Genomic DNA, 17,807 nt, shown 5'->3' on the forward strand with positions numbered 1-17,807 from the left:
CAGTAGCCTTCTCAGAAAGGCATGTAACTTCTTTCCCTCTGAATAGGGATGTATTCCAATCCTCCTCTTTTGATACAGTTTTTAACATCTGACAGGAATGTAGAAGCCGCTAGTACAAGCAGGGAAAATTATCTTGGCATACTTCTGCAAAGCTGCCAAAGATGTGTTTCCTTATCTAAATAATTTTCCGTTTAAAAAAAAAAAAAAAAAAAAGTTCTAGCAAAGCTGGGCTTAAGTGAAGCTCTAGCTAGCAGTGTAACTTGGGTGCTGTTCAAGTTCAACCTTGATAATTTTCAATATAGCTGACGTAATTCAGATCTTGCTGTCTTTCTATACTGGTCTCGGGGGAACCGTCTCCTCCCAAGTTTGCTTCTGTGCTCATGTCCTGGTCTGCTTTGAGTTTGACGGCTGATCCCCAAAGAGGATTAGAGTCGTTCAGGTGCTGTTATTAGAGTTTGGCCGGCGTCGCGGCGTTACTCTTCGTACGGCTGAGGTATTCAAAGACCGTGATTAACTTTGATGTTGTTGAATCCAGGTTGCGGAACCGCCCGAGGCCGCGGTCCCCTGACGATGGAGTGGGCGGCTGGGGACGAGGTGAGACCCGACGCTCGCTGTCGCCGCTTGCTCCGTCTCCTGCCGCCCGTCGGAGCCCCGCCGCGCTCTGCCTGACCCCGCGGGATGCGTGCGCGCTTGGCTCCCGCCACGGAGGCCGAGGCCGCGGGGGCACCCACCGGCGGGAGCGCCCTGCTGGGCGAAGTCAGTACACTCTGTTTTGAAATGATGTCACGGGCCTCGGTGCGTGACGCCAGGCCCGTGCCGGTGAGGTAACCCTCCCTCCAGCCAATCGGGGCGGGGAAGGCTGGGACGGTGACGTGAACGCCCCTAGCAACAGGCCCCGTCGGAGCCGCCCAATTAGAAAATAGCTGGGGGCGGCGAGGAGCCAATGGGAGTCGGCGACGGAGGAAGGCGGCAGGAAGGCAGGTCTCCCTCAGCCTCCCTCCGCTAAGATGGCGGCGGAGCTTGCGATGGTGGCAATAGCGGCTTTGTCTCCTTTCAGCGCCTGAGCCCGGTTCCGGCCCGGCCGGCCGCACCGAGCAGCGGCAGCGGAGACATGACCGCAGAGCCCGTGAGGTACGGCCCGGAGCCCGCCCCTTCCGGGCGGCGGGGGGAGCGGCGGCGGCGGCTGCTGGCGGGCGGCCTCCGCGGCTGCACGGCCCGGCCCGGCCCGCGGCCCCGCGGCGGGGGGTGGGGCGGGGACGGGGACGGGCCCGGGGCGGCGGGCGCTGGCGGAGGTCGGGCAGGAGGCGGGATGGCGGCGGGAGGCCGGCCGGCTGGGGAGCGCCGGGGGAGGGGACGGCGGCGGAGGCGGCCGAGCGCAGCCGGGCGGCGGGCGCTCGGCTCGGCTCGGCTCGCCGCGGCCCGGCGCTTGGCGGGCGGCGGCGGCGGCTCTCTTCCCCGGTCACGGCGGGCCCGGGCCGCGGTAGGGCTGGGTTGGGATGTCCCGTCCCGTCCCGGCGGGAAGGCCTGGAGGGGCGGGGCCGGCATCGCCCCCCGCCATCGTCCGCCGTGCCCCCGCCGCTGGCTGCCGCGGGATGTGCCCTCCGTTTGTCCGCCCCCGCCCCACGTGTTTGCGCCGTAGTAAAGTCCTTCCTCTCCCGCTGATCCCCCCCGCGGGGGATCTGTTTTCATGCTGGTTTACAAACATCTCCCTCTACCCTTGAAGAGCTGACTCCTGCCGCCTTAATTGTTACGAGCGGCTCCTGGTTTTGCTGTGTAAAGTAAGCGGGCTGACAGAAACCCGAGTAAAGTCAGTCTTAAGAAAGGCGCCATGTTAAACTACTAATAAATAGGTGGCTTTGTGTGCTTTCAGTTTATCCGTACTCAAGGGCTCCAACCAACGCAGTCCCATCACCCACAAATACTCCAAACGCCTAAGGCACTGTATAAAGTATTGTCACTTGACCCTCACGAATGTTGTGCGTGTCTTCAAAATCGGTGTTAAAGAAGCATCGTGCTGTCTGAAGTACTGAGCCCTGGATAAAGTTTTTTTCTGGGGTCATATTTGTGTATCTTCACCACCCAGTTTTAAGACTTATTTTGAGTAGTTTGTAACTGGGATGGCAGTTTTCCTCCTGCTGTGCATTGCTTGATTTTAAAGCCTTAACGTTTCTGAGTAAGTAATGCGTGTGTAATCTACTACTAACTAACAAAAAGAGATTTTTTAAAAGATTATCATCATTATTGATGTAGATCACATGCTGGCTGTAAGTCGTGAGCATTGCAAATATATGTTGGTGCACGACTTTCCAACAGTTAGTAGTCTTTTCTGCATGTGTTTTCCTTATTTTGTAAGATGGGGCTTGTCCATCTCTTACCCGCTTCTCCCCTCGGTGTTCTTAAAGTACTTTGACACCTTAAACCACTTCTGTGTCGGATCGATTATTTCGTGTGTAGACTGAAATACTAATTAAGGGGCTTTCTCCTTTCTCTTTCCCAATCCCTGAAAATCAAGGGTAGAGTTTGATTTTTGTATAGCAAAAGGACCTGTGTTACTAATATTTATTGACTGTTTTATGGTCATAATTACTATTACATATTCTGAAAAATGCTCTTCCATTTGGACAGCTTTGCTTTTTATTTTACTGTGACTGTTGTATTTTGTTCCCTATTTTCCCATATTCTGCTTTGTCTTTTTTTGAACCACTTGTTCCTGGTCTACTTTATGAAGGTTTTGTACTTAATCCTTTCCATATTCTTTTGTCGTTAGTGCAACAATTAGTGTTACTACTAAGGGGCTGCTTGAGTTTGTGCTTCAGTGGAAGAGGATACAGAAGCTCATACGTTTTCCATGCAGTTTTTCAGATTACCTACAGACAGAAGGGTGAATTGGATTATTTCAGATTATTTGTAATCTTAAAGATCAAAAAGTATGTACAGAACAGATCTGAGATTGCATGTAGTCTTTGGGTTGGATCTGTCCCACATAAGCAGGCCTTGTGACAAACTACTTCTAAGTAGATGGACATAGTATGTTTGGGTTTTTTTTTTTTTTTTTGGTGCTCCAAACTTTTCTTCTGTGCATGAAGTCAGTTCTCATTCAGCCTAAATGTTTTTTATAATTCTTACACCATATAGAGCTCATCTTGAACAGTGTTTTTATTTTACAAGAACAGTTCCATGCCAGGAACTAGGCATGACGTTGTAGGGTATCATGGTTTCAGGGTTATAAACTAATGAACACATTGCATGGGCTTTTTCTTACTTTCTGTCAGTTCAAGTTCTACTTAAAGTTGGAGTTGGAGAGAATGAGAGGGAAAAGAAACACACCCCCACATCCCCCCCCCCCCCCCCATCTATCTCTCTTGTTCCCATTTCCCACAAGTCCTATTGGCCTGTCAGCTGCCTGCATTTCTGTCACCCTGCACAGTCACCCTACACGTTCGTTTCATCTTCTGCTATCTGCAGTTTTGCTCATGTAAGACGTGTACAGAAATAAAGCTAGGAGGTTGTTGTTAGAATTCTTTGGAAGGTATGCAAACAATAGAATTTTGATGGAAAATCTTTTCCCAGCACTTCTGGAAGATAGACTTACGGTGTTTAAAAGGAAAATAATCAATACTAGTCTTCCAGCTATGAAGTTTTAAACTTTTTTTGTAGGGAATACTTTTTTGATTTAATATTAAGCACCTAGGAGTCTCCCATGTCCAGGGTGACAAGTTTGGAATGCTGAAAAAAAATGGTGAAAACTGGAGTAACTTACTAAGAAACTTTTTTTAAAAAAATGCTACCTCTGTAAATGGTTATAAAGATTTCTCTACAACTTGTGCCCAAAAAATTGTTTGGTTTTTTTTTTCTTTTTTTAAAGTGGAGGAATCTTTGTCATAGTGACGTAACCTGTTCCTACCAATCAGTTCGTGCATTGTACAAATAAGCGCAGCAGTAGAAAAAGACGACAAGTTTTGAATCTTACCCACTTGAACCATCCAGTATTCAATGTAGTGATACTAGATTTTTTTTATGTTGGCAAAATAAACTTTGTTTTTTTTATGATGAAGAATTTTCAACTTTGAGTATGATACTTTGGTAGCTTAGTCTTAACATTTTTGTTAAATTTTCTGCATTTTTTAGTAACTTGAATTTCTTTGTTCTGAGGGATATTATAGGGTTGTTTAAGGCATGTTATTTAATGCCACAATAATCTAATTGGAAGTAAGTCAATAGCAATCTTCCATATTCTCTGAAGGTACAGTGTAAGTTAGCCATCTTTCACACAATCATGTAGAATGGGCATAAGCAGATTCTTTGACTCTTCCCCCAAGAAGAGCAAAACTTTAGGCTGGCTGTTGTCTTCTGTACCAGGTGTGCCTCAGAGCCAATGTGTTTGCACCACTTAAATGGAATTCTCTGAGAGAGGAACTTGGTGCAGTGACTTCATTATTTCTGGTTTAGTACAATATCGTCTCTGTTAGGGTTTTGTAAATGTTGTGTCACGGTGTCTATAGGGCTTAACTGGAGGTATCTTCGTCTATGAAATAATTTGGTGTGACAAAGGGGTGTATAATACATATTCTGCAGTAGGGTGGCTTTAATGTTGTGGAAACTTGAAATTCCCAGTTCCGCTGTAGATGAGCACTTGTACCCTCTGCTTGAAGGGAGGAAGAGCTAGTGCTTTCTATGTGGATATGCCTCACCAAAAGAAAAATATAAAAAATAATACTAAAATGTGCTGTGTTCACCATAAAACCAAATGCCTGCAGTCTATGACAAAGTATGGTTTTAGATTGGATCACTAGATGTGTCTTTAATAAACAGGAAAGCCTAAGGATACTGCTGAACCTCATGAAATCACATTTTGTATCACTGGAGCTCAGCTTGTACCTGCAGGTGATTTGGAAACATGAATCACTTCACGGATAGGTCAGTGGCAAGTTGTTCCAGTGGTGAGTCAGGAGGAGAAGGAAGAAATTGTAGAAATTAAGTGGCAAATATAATGGAGGTTTTATATTGACTTTAAAAGATGGTAGGTAAAGTGCCCTGATTCACTACAGGAAGAGTATAAAGCTTTCATAATTTGCTATAACATCTGGCCACCGGGCAGTTGTCATTCAAGATGGATGATGGATTGATGGTTTTCTGTTTTGTTTTGGTTTGGTTTTTTTAGAAAAGGAGTGAAACCTTGAAAAAAATCAAGAACTTGGTTACACAGGTTGTTGACCAGTGTCAACTTCAGTGCTGCTTAGGCAGTTTATTTGCAAGTCTGAAGGCTGCACACAGTTTTAGAAATTTCTATCTCAGTAGGTCCGACTGTAGGTCTTAATAGGTTCAATTGTAGAAGCTTTGTTGGGCAAATACATCTATTATGTAAAGCAAAACCAAAAAAATTAGGCAATAAATTCAGGACTGACAGTGGAGCAAACTGAGATGACTTTTATCGTGTAAAATAAGAAAACTATGCTTCAGATGGGCTACAACCCTTAAAACCTGTAGCAAACCTCACTGGGAATATCTGGGAGACTTGAAGGGACACACTTTAATTCTTAGAGTTTGTAATGATGTCTTGTTGAGAATCTGTGGTAAACTCCAGGAAGCAGAGGGCAGATGAAGCAAAAGAGAAGGCAGTTTTAAAGTTAGAGGGGCATGATGCTATTGGATGTGCAGTTCTTTCCCTTTAAACACAGCATGTTTAAGCTTTTAAATATAACTTTCTATTTCTTATGTTATATATACTAGTTTGAGCTTCCTTTCCTGAATTAACATAGTAAAGTATTCAGTTTGCCATGATTTGTGTCTCATAAAGGTGAAAATGCTGTATTTAGATTTTCAAGTGGTTGACTTCAGTCAGTCTTTTTCAGCTTGCAGATTGTTTTGCCATCAAAGTTATAGACTTCTGCATGGCATTCAAACCAACCTAACAATGAGTTTGTTTGTCTTAGATGTTTTTTTCCCTTTCTTTTTTTTATTTTTTTTAATTTTTTTTTTATTTTTTAGCTCCCATTAAAGAAACAGGTTAAAAAACAAAGGAATTTTCACTTTTGAGTGAAGCATGGTAACTCTCAGCCAGTCCTGATACAGTTGTTTGGATACCATCTCAACAAAAAGAAATTGTGTAATCTTCCTTGAACAGAATAAAGGGTCTCTCAGTGACTTTGAACCATTGCTTTCTCATTCCCCTTGTGTGTCTGGAGAAAAATAATTCTGTTTACTTGTCTGAACCTGTTAGGCTGTACTTAAGCTCCAAAGTTACTTCATCCACATCATTGACTGTCTTCAGCTGTACTAGGTATCACTTGATTAAGCCCCTGTGGATTTAAAGTCAGTTCTAAATAAAGTAAAAGAGTAAAGCTGTGTTAACGAAGTCTTAAGCATAGACTCTCCGAGTTTGATGAAATGCTAGATGCCTGCATCTCTTCAGTCAGAGCTTTGGTATTCAGGTATTTTCTGGCTGTATCTGATTTAGTAAGTTTAATGTGGTACAATTCCATCTAAACACAAGAGAACTCTTTTATGGTGAGAATGGTCAAATGCTGGAACAGGTCACCCAGAGAGGTTGTGAAGCCTCCATCTGTGGAGGTACTTAGAATCTGACTGGAGATATTTCTGGGTGACCTCCTGTAGCTGTCTCTGCTTGTGTTGGGGGGTTGGACTAAGTGTTCTCCAGAGGTTCCCTTCCAACCTAAATGATTCTGTGATTCTTCGCATCATTTACCTGACCAACTCTAATTTTGCTGCTGCGTGATAGTTCAAGCTCACATAGCATATTGCTGCCTCTGAAGTTAAGTTCCTTCCTCCCTAGCTCGTTCTGTCATCATTTCTGCTTGCGGGAACATGCATACCAATGAGTGGTGAGCTGGATTAGGGAAATTGCCTAGATTCAGTAGAAGAAATGGCTACTTCTGATATGGATGAGCTTCTGTGCATAGGTCAGAACAAATACTTGAACTGGAGGAGAAAGGAGAGAACTGAGAGTGTGAGTGGCATCAGGTGTGTGTGTGTCAGGGCATGAGGGTTTGTGTCCTTTGGCAGTAGGGCTGGTTCATGCCAACTTGAACAGATTGTGTGAATCCTGATTGTAAAGCCTCACTTGTTTTGGTGTAGTTGGTATATCAGTATAAATAAGTTACAAAATAATAATCTGATTTAGGCTATACAGTATCATGTTACTTTGCCCTTGGGAAACCATTGTTAAAAAACAACCTCTCAGAAGTGCTTTATTTCCCCCCCCCCTTTATAAAACCATATTCTTTACTTGTTCAACTGATACAATGGTAGGCTGATTTTATTTTCTGGTTATGTATTTTTTTTCTGAGAGAAGCAGGCTTCTTAGGATATTGCAGGTGTGTTCACTCCTTTTTTGATTAGGGATGAGAAAATAAACAACTTCTATTGTAGGTTTTATCATCTTTTACTCTTTCCAACGGTCTTAAGCTATTTCATTCGTGTTCAGCCACAATATTGATATGTTTCGTATGAAATGATTGTGTAGGCTCTGCCCTCGTAACTTAAATATTTGAATTAGGGTAAGTCTAACACTTTTCCTTCTCATCAGGAAAAACTTTTATGAAGATTTGCAGGTGACAGAATATTGGCCTGATTATAGCAAGGCTTAGGTAGTAGGAAAGGCAATTATACCTTGTGGGGATGGGGGGGATGCTTAGTACCAGTTTTGAAATTGTTTGTTTAATTAAATTACATCAATTTCAGCTTTATTTACTATAAAACTAATTTTAAAAGATGGTCATGTTTGTAACACATTAGATGTAGAAATGCTTTGGAAAAATATGTTCTGATCTCCTTCAGAACTTTGGGTGCATCCATATGAGCATCTGAATTAGGAAGTGCATTTTTGAAAAAAGTCTCCAGATTGTCCTTGCTTATTCAGTTTTGTTGATAGTGCAGGGGGTACTTAGAGTGCACAAACTGGATTCCTTCTGGGTGGAACTAAGCTGAAAGATGTGCTCCAGCATTCTTGGTGTGCTCCAACTGCTAGTGCTTGTTCAGTCTGCAGAGCCAGACTACACCTAGTTTGAATTACTTAAATGTATGAAGCATGGGTATTGGGTCTTCAGCACCAAACCTTCCAGTGTTTTAATGTAGACATAGTCAGTTCTTTCCCTTCTTCCCACTGTCTTAATTAAAATATTTAGCCTTTTGCTGTGCATTGTCAGATTTCTGTCATTCACATAGGGATACAGTCTGAAGCAGAGGATGGCAGTCTACAGACTGGCAGTTTTAAAGCACATCTGGTTTTGTTTTTCTTTAATTTTTTTTTTCTAAGGATTGTTTAATTTTGTCTGCTTAATACTTGTTGCTCTGCAGTATTTCATTTTGACTTCAAAAGTGAAAAATTACTGGGCCTTAACTTGAAGCAACTGTAAAGATAAATTTTAAAGACTTGTGCCCTTGAACTATTTTAAAAGTTTAAACATGGAAAAATTTTAGACAAGTGTTGAACTCAAGGAAGGTGAGTACTTAAGATAGGAAAAATTTTGCAAAAGTGTATTTGTCAGCATTGAGATAGATGAAAGGCTGGAAAGCACTCCTGTTCCACTGACTTTCAGGAGCCACTTGAAATTCAGATGAGGGGCACTTATTTAGACTAAAAGTTGGTAGGATCCTGTGGAAGAATGAGAAATTCATTTGTGTAAAGAAAATACAGTTTTAAAACTTCTTCCAGGCATTGACAATAACTGGGACATTCTCCACCTACATTTTTGAGGTGTCTGAAGAAAATAGGTAGAAGCTGAGTGCAATAACAAGGGTTTTCCAGTGCAGTTTCGCAGTATAATCCAATGTGACCTGGGTTTGCTGCTGAAATGGGCAGTACTGCTCTTTCCCCTGCCCTGGCTATGAATTTTCAGCACCTTACCTGCCATCAGAGAGGATGATCCCATGAATGTATGGCAAGATGGATCCAAATGAAAACTGTTCCTTAAAATTTTTATTTGTCCGAAGGTGATTTGACTCACTTTGCAGAAGCATGATCATTAGCTAACACAGGGGATGAAGTAAGGTGGTGGGTTGACTGTGGCTGGACACCAGGTGCCCACCAAAGCCGCTCTATCACTCCCCTCCTCAGCTGGACAGGGGAGAGAAAATATACCAAAGGGCTCCTGGCTTGAGATACGGACAGGGAGAGATCACTCACCAATTACTGTCACAGGCAAAACAGACTCTACTTGGGGGAAATCAGTACCAATCAAATCAGAGTAGGATAATGAGAAATAAAACCAAATCTTAAAAACACCTTCCCCCTACCCCTCCCTTCTTCCGAAGCTCAACTCCACTCCCAATTTCTCTCCCTCCTCTCTCTCAGTGGCACAGGGGAATGGGGGTTGTGGTCAGTTCATCACACGTTGTCTCTGCCGCTCCTTCCTCCTCACACTCTTCCCCTGCTCCAACGTGGGGTCCCTCCCACAGGAGACAGTCCTCCATGAGCTTCTCCAATGTGGGCCCTTCCCACGGGCTGCCATTCTTCACAAACTGCTCCAGCGTGAGTCCCTTCCCCGGGCTGCAGTCCTTCAGGCACAGACCGCTCCAGCGTGGGTCCCCCATGGGGTCACGAGTCCTGCCAGCAAACCTGCTCCAGCCTGGGCTCCTCTCTCCACGGGGCCACAGGTCCTGCCAGGAGCCTGCTCCAGCATGGGCTTCCCACGGGGTCCCAGCCTCCTTTGGGCATGCATGGGCTGCAGGGGAATCTCTGCTCCGGTGCCTGGAGTGCCTCCTCCCCTCCATCTTCACTGACCCTGGGGTCTGCAGGGTTGTTCCTCTCACATATTCTCACTTGCCCAGCTGCTGTTTTGCAGCTGGTTTTTTTTTCCCCTTCTTAAATACGTTATCCCAGAGGCGCTACCACTGTCGCTGATGGGCTCAGCCTTGGCCAGCGGCAGGTCCGTCTTGGAGCCGGCTGGCATTGGCTCTGTCGGGCATGGGGGAATTCTCACAGAAGCCACCCCTGTAGCGACCCTGCTACCAAAACCTTGCCATGCAAACCCAATACAGGTAAGTACATACAGTTGTGACAGTAGTCAACAGCCAGATTGAATTAAGTATGCTGTGTCTAGATTAGGCCAGTACGTGTCCCTTCATTTTCTTCTTATATATTCTGTTCATTTGTAGAGTCATTTAGCCTAATAAGTGGCTTGCCTAATGCGTACTTTTCTTATAGCAGTCAGGGCCAGGCGTTTACCGTTTATGATTACGGCACTTGCTCTGAATTTAGGTAAGAAATGGTATTCTTAAAAGAGAGTTTCCCAAGGTCACAAATCAGGTTCATGGCCAAACCAGTAATAGTAGGACATCTTTCCTTTCAGTCCTGTTTTAATTAGGCTAAACTGTTGAAATAGCTCTAGACTGATCGTGAAGCCATTTGCTTAGAACATGCAAGCCTAAAAACACTAGTAAATAGTGTAGGGACTGTTGCTATATGGTAGAGGGAGACTGCTTGCTTTGCTTAGTGCTTCTGAGATGGTTCTAAATTTTTAGGCTCTGTTTTTTTAAAAAATACACATTTTACAGGTTGTGATCAATTTAATAGTGGATGGGTCTATTAATATATTACAAAGAACAAGGATTTTGCAGTAGAAGCTTTAAAAAAGATTATAGATAATATATTCTCAACTATAAATACATGACATAAAATCACTTTTGTACAAAACCAGGTAAAGCATTGCCCTAAATTAAAATTTCTGTGTGGTGAAGTATAGTAAGTGTAACACCTTTACTTACATTTGACCTGGTATTCCTTAATACAGGGTTATGGTACAAAATGCTGAATAATCAAGAGGAAAACCAAGTTGAGAAGACTTTTTAGTATTTGTAGGGGTTTTTTTATTTTTTGGTTGTTGTTTGTCGGCGTGAACATTTTGCTCTAAAAATGATGATTTTGGGCTAGTTAGGGTAACAGTTAATAAATGGTAGTAGATAATGTCCCAAGTGCGAGTCACAAAGACACATGCATACTATTCTGAATTTGTTTTGTATTGAGAACAATGATATTATAACTCATTTATAGTTCCCATTTTCTTTTCTAAAATGCTGTTACCAAACCAAGTTATTTATAAACTAAATGAGCAGAATTCCACATGCGGGGTTTTGGGGTGGGTTGTTTTTTGGTTTGGTGGGGTTTTTTGGGGTTTTTTTTGTGTTTTTTTTTAAACTACCAAAAATGTACTTTTTTGTGGCCTTTCTGAATGTGCATTAGTTCTTCAGCCCATCTGGAATGGATATAAAATCTTTTTATGTACTTCTGCTATCAAATAATTCTGAACAATTCTTTAATTTTTTTCAACTTAATGTGAATAAATTGTCATTAAATCTCCTTTCTAAAGTAGAGCATGCGATCTGTTAAAACCAAAGTGTACCATTATCATCTTCTGTAGTGTTTTCGAAATATGCCCTCCATCCATGACAAAAAGGGAAACCCAAGTTTAGGGATTGGCAGTTGAGTAGCAAAATGAGTCCAGGAATTAGAGGGAAAGACTTTTAGACAGATTGAGAGAAAAAATTTATGATACACTTGAGAGTAAAACAGGTTTTGTTACGCTCTTTCAAAGTTGCTCAAGTGATTGACGGTATGTAGTCTCAAAAGAAAGTGTCCTTTACTCATGCAGAAAATCTTTCCATTACAAAGTGCTATTTTGTTTTATTTTGAGTACTTCAGAAGATTTAAAGAAATTACAGGTGTTTTTTTTTAAATGGATGTTTCATGCTGGTTTATGTGTGGTTATTTTCACTGGTTTAAATAGTCATTTGCAGTAACATGATGATACCCTTTCACTCACTGCTTAAGAGAGTGCTCACCTGCATGTCCTTAAAACAAATGATTTTTTTTTTTTTAGCAATAACAGTTAAATTGAAAGTCAGAAGTTAATAAATTGATGTGTTCAGAGAAATAGTAGAGATGGTAAAGGTGAGTGGATTGAGCTTCTGATAAACATTCAGAAGGTCCTGCAACCTGTAAAACAGGGACAGAAAGCTTACTTCTTCTTGCTGTCAGAAGACCATTTTGAAAGTAATGGGGAGATGAAAAGGATGGAAGGCTGTATCCTCTAACTGGGTTAGGTTTTGAAGGGGGTAGTGTAGTTCAGCAGTTTGAAAACTGGTATCCAGTAGCAGATAAGGTATGATGACTCAGACATATCAGCTGGCAGATTTTAGAGGACTGATAGTGTCCTGGAGGGAAGCGGTGACAAACAGCTGAGAGTGGTAACTTTTGATACAGGCGGGTCTGAAAGGGTGACTGCCCTTGGCCTCAGTCAGTGTGCTTGCAGCTAGAAAAAGGCACTTGTCTCGGGAAATTGGAGAAGCTTTGGGAGGAGAAAATGGGAAATAACAACATAGAAGGAGAGGGAATAACATGTAGATTATGAAGTGGTATAGCTTTTTAACAAAAGCATAGGATAAAGGTGTTGCCTTTTTATTGTAATGAGTACATATATGTAAGACTAACAGTTCCTGGTGTCTAAAACTACCTAGTGAAAATTCCTAGGGTAATGTTTTTATAAATTAATTATGAATACTCATACAAACAGATCAAGAAATGATCTGATCTTACATGGTTGTTTTTTGACAAAATTAATACAGGATATACAATGTATATGTACATGGCTGATTTAATATAAGCATTGCATAAGCACGTAGATCTGTCATATTCAATGGAACTGTTTGTTTGTAAGGTTGTAAGTGAAATTTTGCTATTATTTCTAGTGTTTTATATCCCCAAAGGTTACACTTTTGGTACTAAAATAAAGATTTTATTAATTTTACCTGTTCAGCTTCTGACAAAATAGAATCTTAACTTCATTTTTTGCTATCTTCATGTCATAGCAGCATTACCACTCAGACTTTCATGAATTTTGTAAGTAATTTTAAACAGTAAAAACAGTTTAAAATAGGCTTTTTATTATTACTGTTAACAGAGTCCTTAGTGCTTTTTGTCAATAAGGCTGCACCTATTGTTTTACTCAGGGTTCAACAAAATTGTGTTTTTTTAGTTTGATATTCTCTTGCAGAAACAAATGTTTAAATAATAACTGAGTTTCTTTTGTAGGTGTGTATTAATTGCGATTAAACATAATTTCTTTCAAGCTTGCTCAACTAGTGAGATACATAGGTAACTTCAAGTTTTACTTGTATTTTAACAGTGAAAGCAAGTTGAATACATTGGTGCAGAAGCTTCATGACTTCTTGGCTCACTCATCAGAAGAATCTGAGGACGCAAACTCTCCTCCAGCATTATCTAAAAACAAAACCATAGGTAAAAAGACATTTTATGTTTTTCTTTTCAATGTATATATGATTCTAAAGTCAAATAACTTTGTATTTTTATTTCACTGTATTGCACTTCACTGGGGCAGTTTTGCAAAGTCCTAATGTGATTTAAGTGGTGATATCTTAATAATTATACAACAGGCCCTTGATACAATATTTCTTTCAGTTCTGAATCTTTTCTAAATGTGAAAAGAAGCTAATCCTACTGGCAGTTTACCTTCTGTGAAACATGAGATGGCAAACATGCGTGTATTTGCTGTGCTAGGGGTTCCTTGTTCAGTTTTCCTGAATGTGTAAGTGCAGTATCTTGTTTTTTCTGCTGAAGTAAAGCTGTTGCAGTCCTTGTAGTTGTGGAAGAAGTTCTGGAGATTATATTTCCATAATTATTTGAAAAAGATTTCTACATGTAATCTGGAAACATTTGGAAACAAAATAATACTTCTGAAAAACCTCGAGTCCTATGCTAGGTCAAATTTGGTATTAGAAATTTTTACTTACAAGTTAGAAATAGGTAACGAATTTGAAACACTTTGTTTTGATTACAGTCATAAAAAGTGAAATTACTTCATAACAGTACTTAATAAAATTTGTTTGCAAATTTAACTAGGTTTCCTGGTTTGACTGGGACTGGGTACAGGTGCAAAACCTTTCAATCTTTTGTTTAATGACCTAAAAGTTGTGCTGAAGTGATAGAGTACAGGAGAATGAGAGTGTGTTGGCTGTGTTACGGAGTTTATTTTCAAACTCCTGTTGTCCTAAGTAATAAACTTATGGGGGTTTTCTGACGTGTAGTTACTATCTTTCAATGTTTTGTCTTGAGATAGAGTCTGCTGCCATGTGGTGCTAACCTCCTTGTGTCAGCATCAAACTGAACTGTTAACATAGGAAAAAGAAATTATTCATGTGATACTTCAGCAGAGTAGTAAACTAAACTGTGATGTAGATGCATTCAAAGTGAATTTTTGCTGAGGAGCATACTGGGAAAAAGAAATCTTTTCCCTTTATCTTGTGTAGTTAGAAGTAGAATTTGGCTCCTTGCCTTAAAATACAGATTTACTTCGAAACAGGGGTACACTTAAATAATTAACAGCAGACATGTTTCAGTGTTGTTTTTGAGATCTCAGATTTTATTTCTAAAAAAGAACATACTAAAGTTGAAAAGTCAAGGATTAAATACTTAAATATTAGGAAATGCCAGAATTAACTGTGCAAATTTACTTCCCCTCCCAACTTTCTGTGCATAATGCTAGTGTCTCTAGCAACTATGTTTTGGTTTTGGGTGTGTGTTTTTGTTTTGGGTTTTTTGTTTGTAATCCACAGGATGCTCAGTCAGTGTACAAGTGATAGACATGACGGGGGCTAAATCATGTTTATATAGTAATGGAACTCATTTTGTTCCAGCATTTGGAGGATATGTGAACTACTAGGTAGAGCGTTGTGAGGAGGGAGGTGATGATGAAGATGGTTAAGTGTGGCTCGAGAGATGGAACATGTCCCTGCCATACACGCAGGTCAATTAAAATACGAAGCTGTTGCTCGCTGAGCACTTCCATCTTGTGCATTGCTGTGGACCTGAACTGTATCATAATGCTTATGTGCTAGAAATGATACGTAAAGTGAAATTGCACCCTTAACTTTCATTCTGGCTTTTCTTAATTTTTGAGTACTTGATTTTACAGCCTTAATAATGTTTCTTTGTCCTCTCTGCATTCGAATTGGATGTCTCCCTCCTCTACATTGCGTGGGTGCCAGCAGGAGAATCACTGAGCGCGTAGGAGAGACTCACTTCCTGCGCTTGTTTCCAGTGACCAGCCCCTGCCCTGGAGCAGCAGTCACAGGGGAAATCCTGCGCTCTCATAGCCCTGAAGTGGATGGAGCATGTGCAGTTGGGTCAGCACTAGGAGCTGTGCGGGGATGCAGCATGCTCGGTCATTCTATGGGGATGGCGCATGTACAGCCCAGTCACACGTAGAAACTGACAATGGAGCATGTTCAGTTGCTTTCGGGAGTAGCGCATGTGCAGTCTGGTTAGCGATCTGAATGCAGAATCTACAGAGATTGTAGCTGCCAGAATCAAGGAAATCTCTACTGAGCATGTGCAAACTGGTATTTTCTGTGGATTTAGCAAAATTGGTCAAGAGTAGAATGTGGGCAGCAGCATCTAGTCTCCAGAAGAAATGTCACTCTTCCAAATTTCAGGTTCTTCCCTCAGAATAGGGGAATGCCTGTAATATTCCAGAGAAGAAATTTCAGGTACTTAAAAGGGCCAAAGACTTCATCTGTTTCCATTTCTTATTCCCCCCTACCTTAGCTTCACATGCAGAAATGGCTGGATAATTTTGGCTGAAATTTACCCAAACAGTTCAGCCTAGGTCAAATACCCAGCATTAAATTTTCTAATCAAAGTGATCTAATTTTTTTTGAAGTGTAGAAGAAAATTGTTTATTTTTCCCAAAACTGAAGTTTAAGGTTATATAAGTTGCAGTGCTAGCAGTCTTATGTTAAAATCAGAAATGGTCATGATACGTATCCTGTAATTATACTACCACTTTACTTGCATGTTTCTCAGTAGTGCATCTATTAAAATACTGCTATTACTAAGCCTTTTGAGCAACTTCATACAAGTATCATTGAATCACTGAGCTTGAAACTCTCCCTTCCATTACCTGGACTGGTGGATGGAACAGAGTAATAGGTTGCATGTCTTTAGGTTTTATATTCCACAGTTCCCAAAATCGAGAAATGGGAATTCTCTATAATATTCTGTGTCAAATGGGATTTTTGTCAGGGGTTCCATGATCCCAGATTTAATATTGTGGTTTTAATGTCAAGATGTGTAAGAGAAAATACTTCTTAGAATAACTTCTTGGAGATTAAAAAAATGCACAAACTGTATTATTTCTGCATATACAATTGCACTTCCATTTCTTCAGTATTTCTTCATGAATGGGAAGGCAGTCTTTCAGCCTATCAGCAACTTAACTGAAAGTAATTTCTAAATTATTTCGCTAAAATTTATGCCATTCAGTGGACTGTGTTTTGTGCAACAGTTTGTCTCTGAAAGTCACACAGTCATCTTTATTCACGCTGGTGAAATGTAAACAGTGCTACGACGTACAATGTGAAGAACTTCCAATATTTCTTGCATTTCAGCGGCTTCCTTTAATTTCTCTCCATAGGTAAAAGTAGAGAACCTAAAAGTAGTCCAGCTTCAATGGAGAACAACAGAGAAGAGGTAGGGGTAAAAACGCTCTTGAATTTTAGTTGCATAACTAGTGCAGACTGGCTAGTATAGGAAATGCTCAGTTGACTTTGTTGCTTTTACAATAAATACTTGAAGAATATTGTCAGAACCATGCAGTAAATGTCATCATATCTGCTGAATAGAAACATTAGCTGTAAAATAATATGAAATTAATTAAAAATTAAATTTTAAATTTTGAATGATACTCGCTTTGATTTAGGCATATGCAAGCAATCCTGTTTCTCCTGCCTCCCCTTCTTTATTTCTAAATTATTGAAATAATACAAATTTACTTGGACAACTTCATTGTCTCTCTGATGCACAATAATTCCCGGGAAAAACGTCTTTAACACAGTTTAGAGAGTTATGTTTTACTTACCTGAGGTATGCAGTTGCATTTTTGTGAAGAAATGCAAGCTGTTGTTAATTGATTCAGATTGAGTATATTGCAAAGTGAGTTTTTCTTTTTAAAGAAATACTGTTAATATTCTTTTATCGTTATTCTTTTCTTTGGCTTTTGTGTGAACAGGCTCTTACTTATTTTCGGTTTAAAAGAATTGGTCTCTACCTTGTATTTACACTTGCACCCTGTTACTCAGGTAACAGTAGGTACTTAGTTGTCCTTTTAGGCAAATATGCTTCCTTTTTTTAAAAAAGACAAAAAAAAAATGGGATACAGAGTCTTCATTAAACATAAGCAAATTTCTTCTATATGGTGTGTTATATACATTAAAGACATTTTTCATGTGATAGGTCTTACTAATACCTACTCTCCTGTTGGAAACATTCTGGTTGACAGTATGTTAATATGTAGCGAAAGCACAAGTGCCAGTGTCCTGCCTTAGTTTGCCTTTATTGCAGTAAATTCAGGTATTTATTTGATACTGCCCAAACCTGGTTATGATATGCATGCAGAAACCTCTGAAAAACCAGTTTTCCTGTAAAGACAGCCAGCCCTTTCTGGCATAAGAGCCAGATAACAAGCGTCTGCATTCTGCTGGCAATTCTTGGGTGCTTATTAGTGATAGCTCCCTAGTGCCAGCCTTCAAGAACCCTCTGTATCTGTGTGTCAGGAAAGATGATGGTTTTTTCACATAGTGTGAAAAACATTCATAGACCTGCATAAGCTACTGCAGCACTAAGTGCTGTGAGGAATCCCGGTGAATTGTAAAAAAGTGAAAATGCACAGCAGTGTGGAGGCAGGGGGGAATTAGGCCATTCTTCCATGTGCTAATCATGCAAGTTAACATTGCAGTGAAGATAACACAGAGCAGGAGGCCCCAGAACTGTTTAT

The 17,807-nt window shown here is 40.7% G+C and overlaps 1 protein-coding gene across 5 annotated transcripts in view; it reads left to right on the forward strand.

The window, feature by feature from the left end:
- Positions 1 to 938: 938 nt before the first annotated feature.
- ATRX (ATRX chromatin remodeler) overlaps positions 939 to 17,807 on the forward strand; it is an 88,958-nt gene continuing 72,089 nt past the window's right edge. For 2 of the 5 annotated variants that reach the window (XM_029997336.2, XM_029997339.2), the window contains exons 1-3: positions 939 to 1,131; positions 13,143 to 13,255; positions 16,449 to 16,504. In XM_029997336.2, coding sequence (XP_029853196.1) covers positions 1,112 to 1,131; positions 13,143 to 13,255; positions 16,449 to 16,504 — 189 coding nt within the window. In that variant the 5' untranslated portion in view covers positions 939 to 1,111. Of the gene's footprint in view, positions 1,132 to 13,142; positions 13,256 to 15,021; positions 15,160 to 15,207; positions 15,523 to 16,448; positions 16,505 to 17,807 lie in introns of those variants that run through there. The other 3 variants (XM_029997338.2, XM_041119084.1, XM_041119085.1) reach the window with 3 other exon arrangements.

This window comes from Aquila chrysaetos, chromosome 21, assembly GCF_900496995.4.
Source record: "Aquila chrysaetos chrysaetos chromosome 21, bAquChr1.4, whole genome shotgun sequence".
Taxonomy (NCBI): Eukaryota; Metazoa; Chordata; class Aves; order Accipitriformes; family Accipitridae; genus Aquila; species Aquila chrysaetos.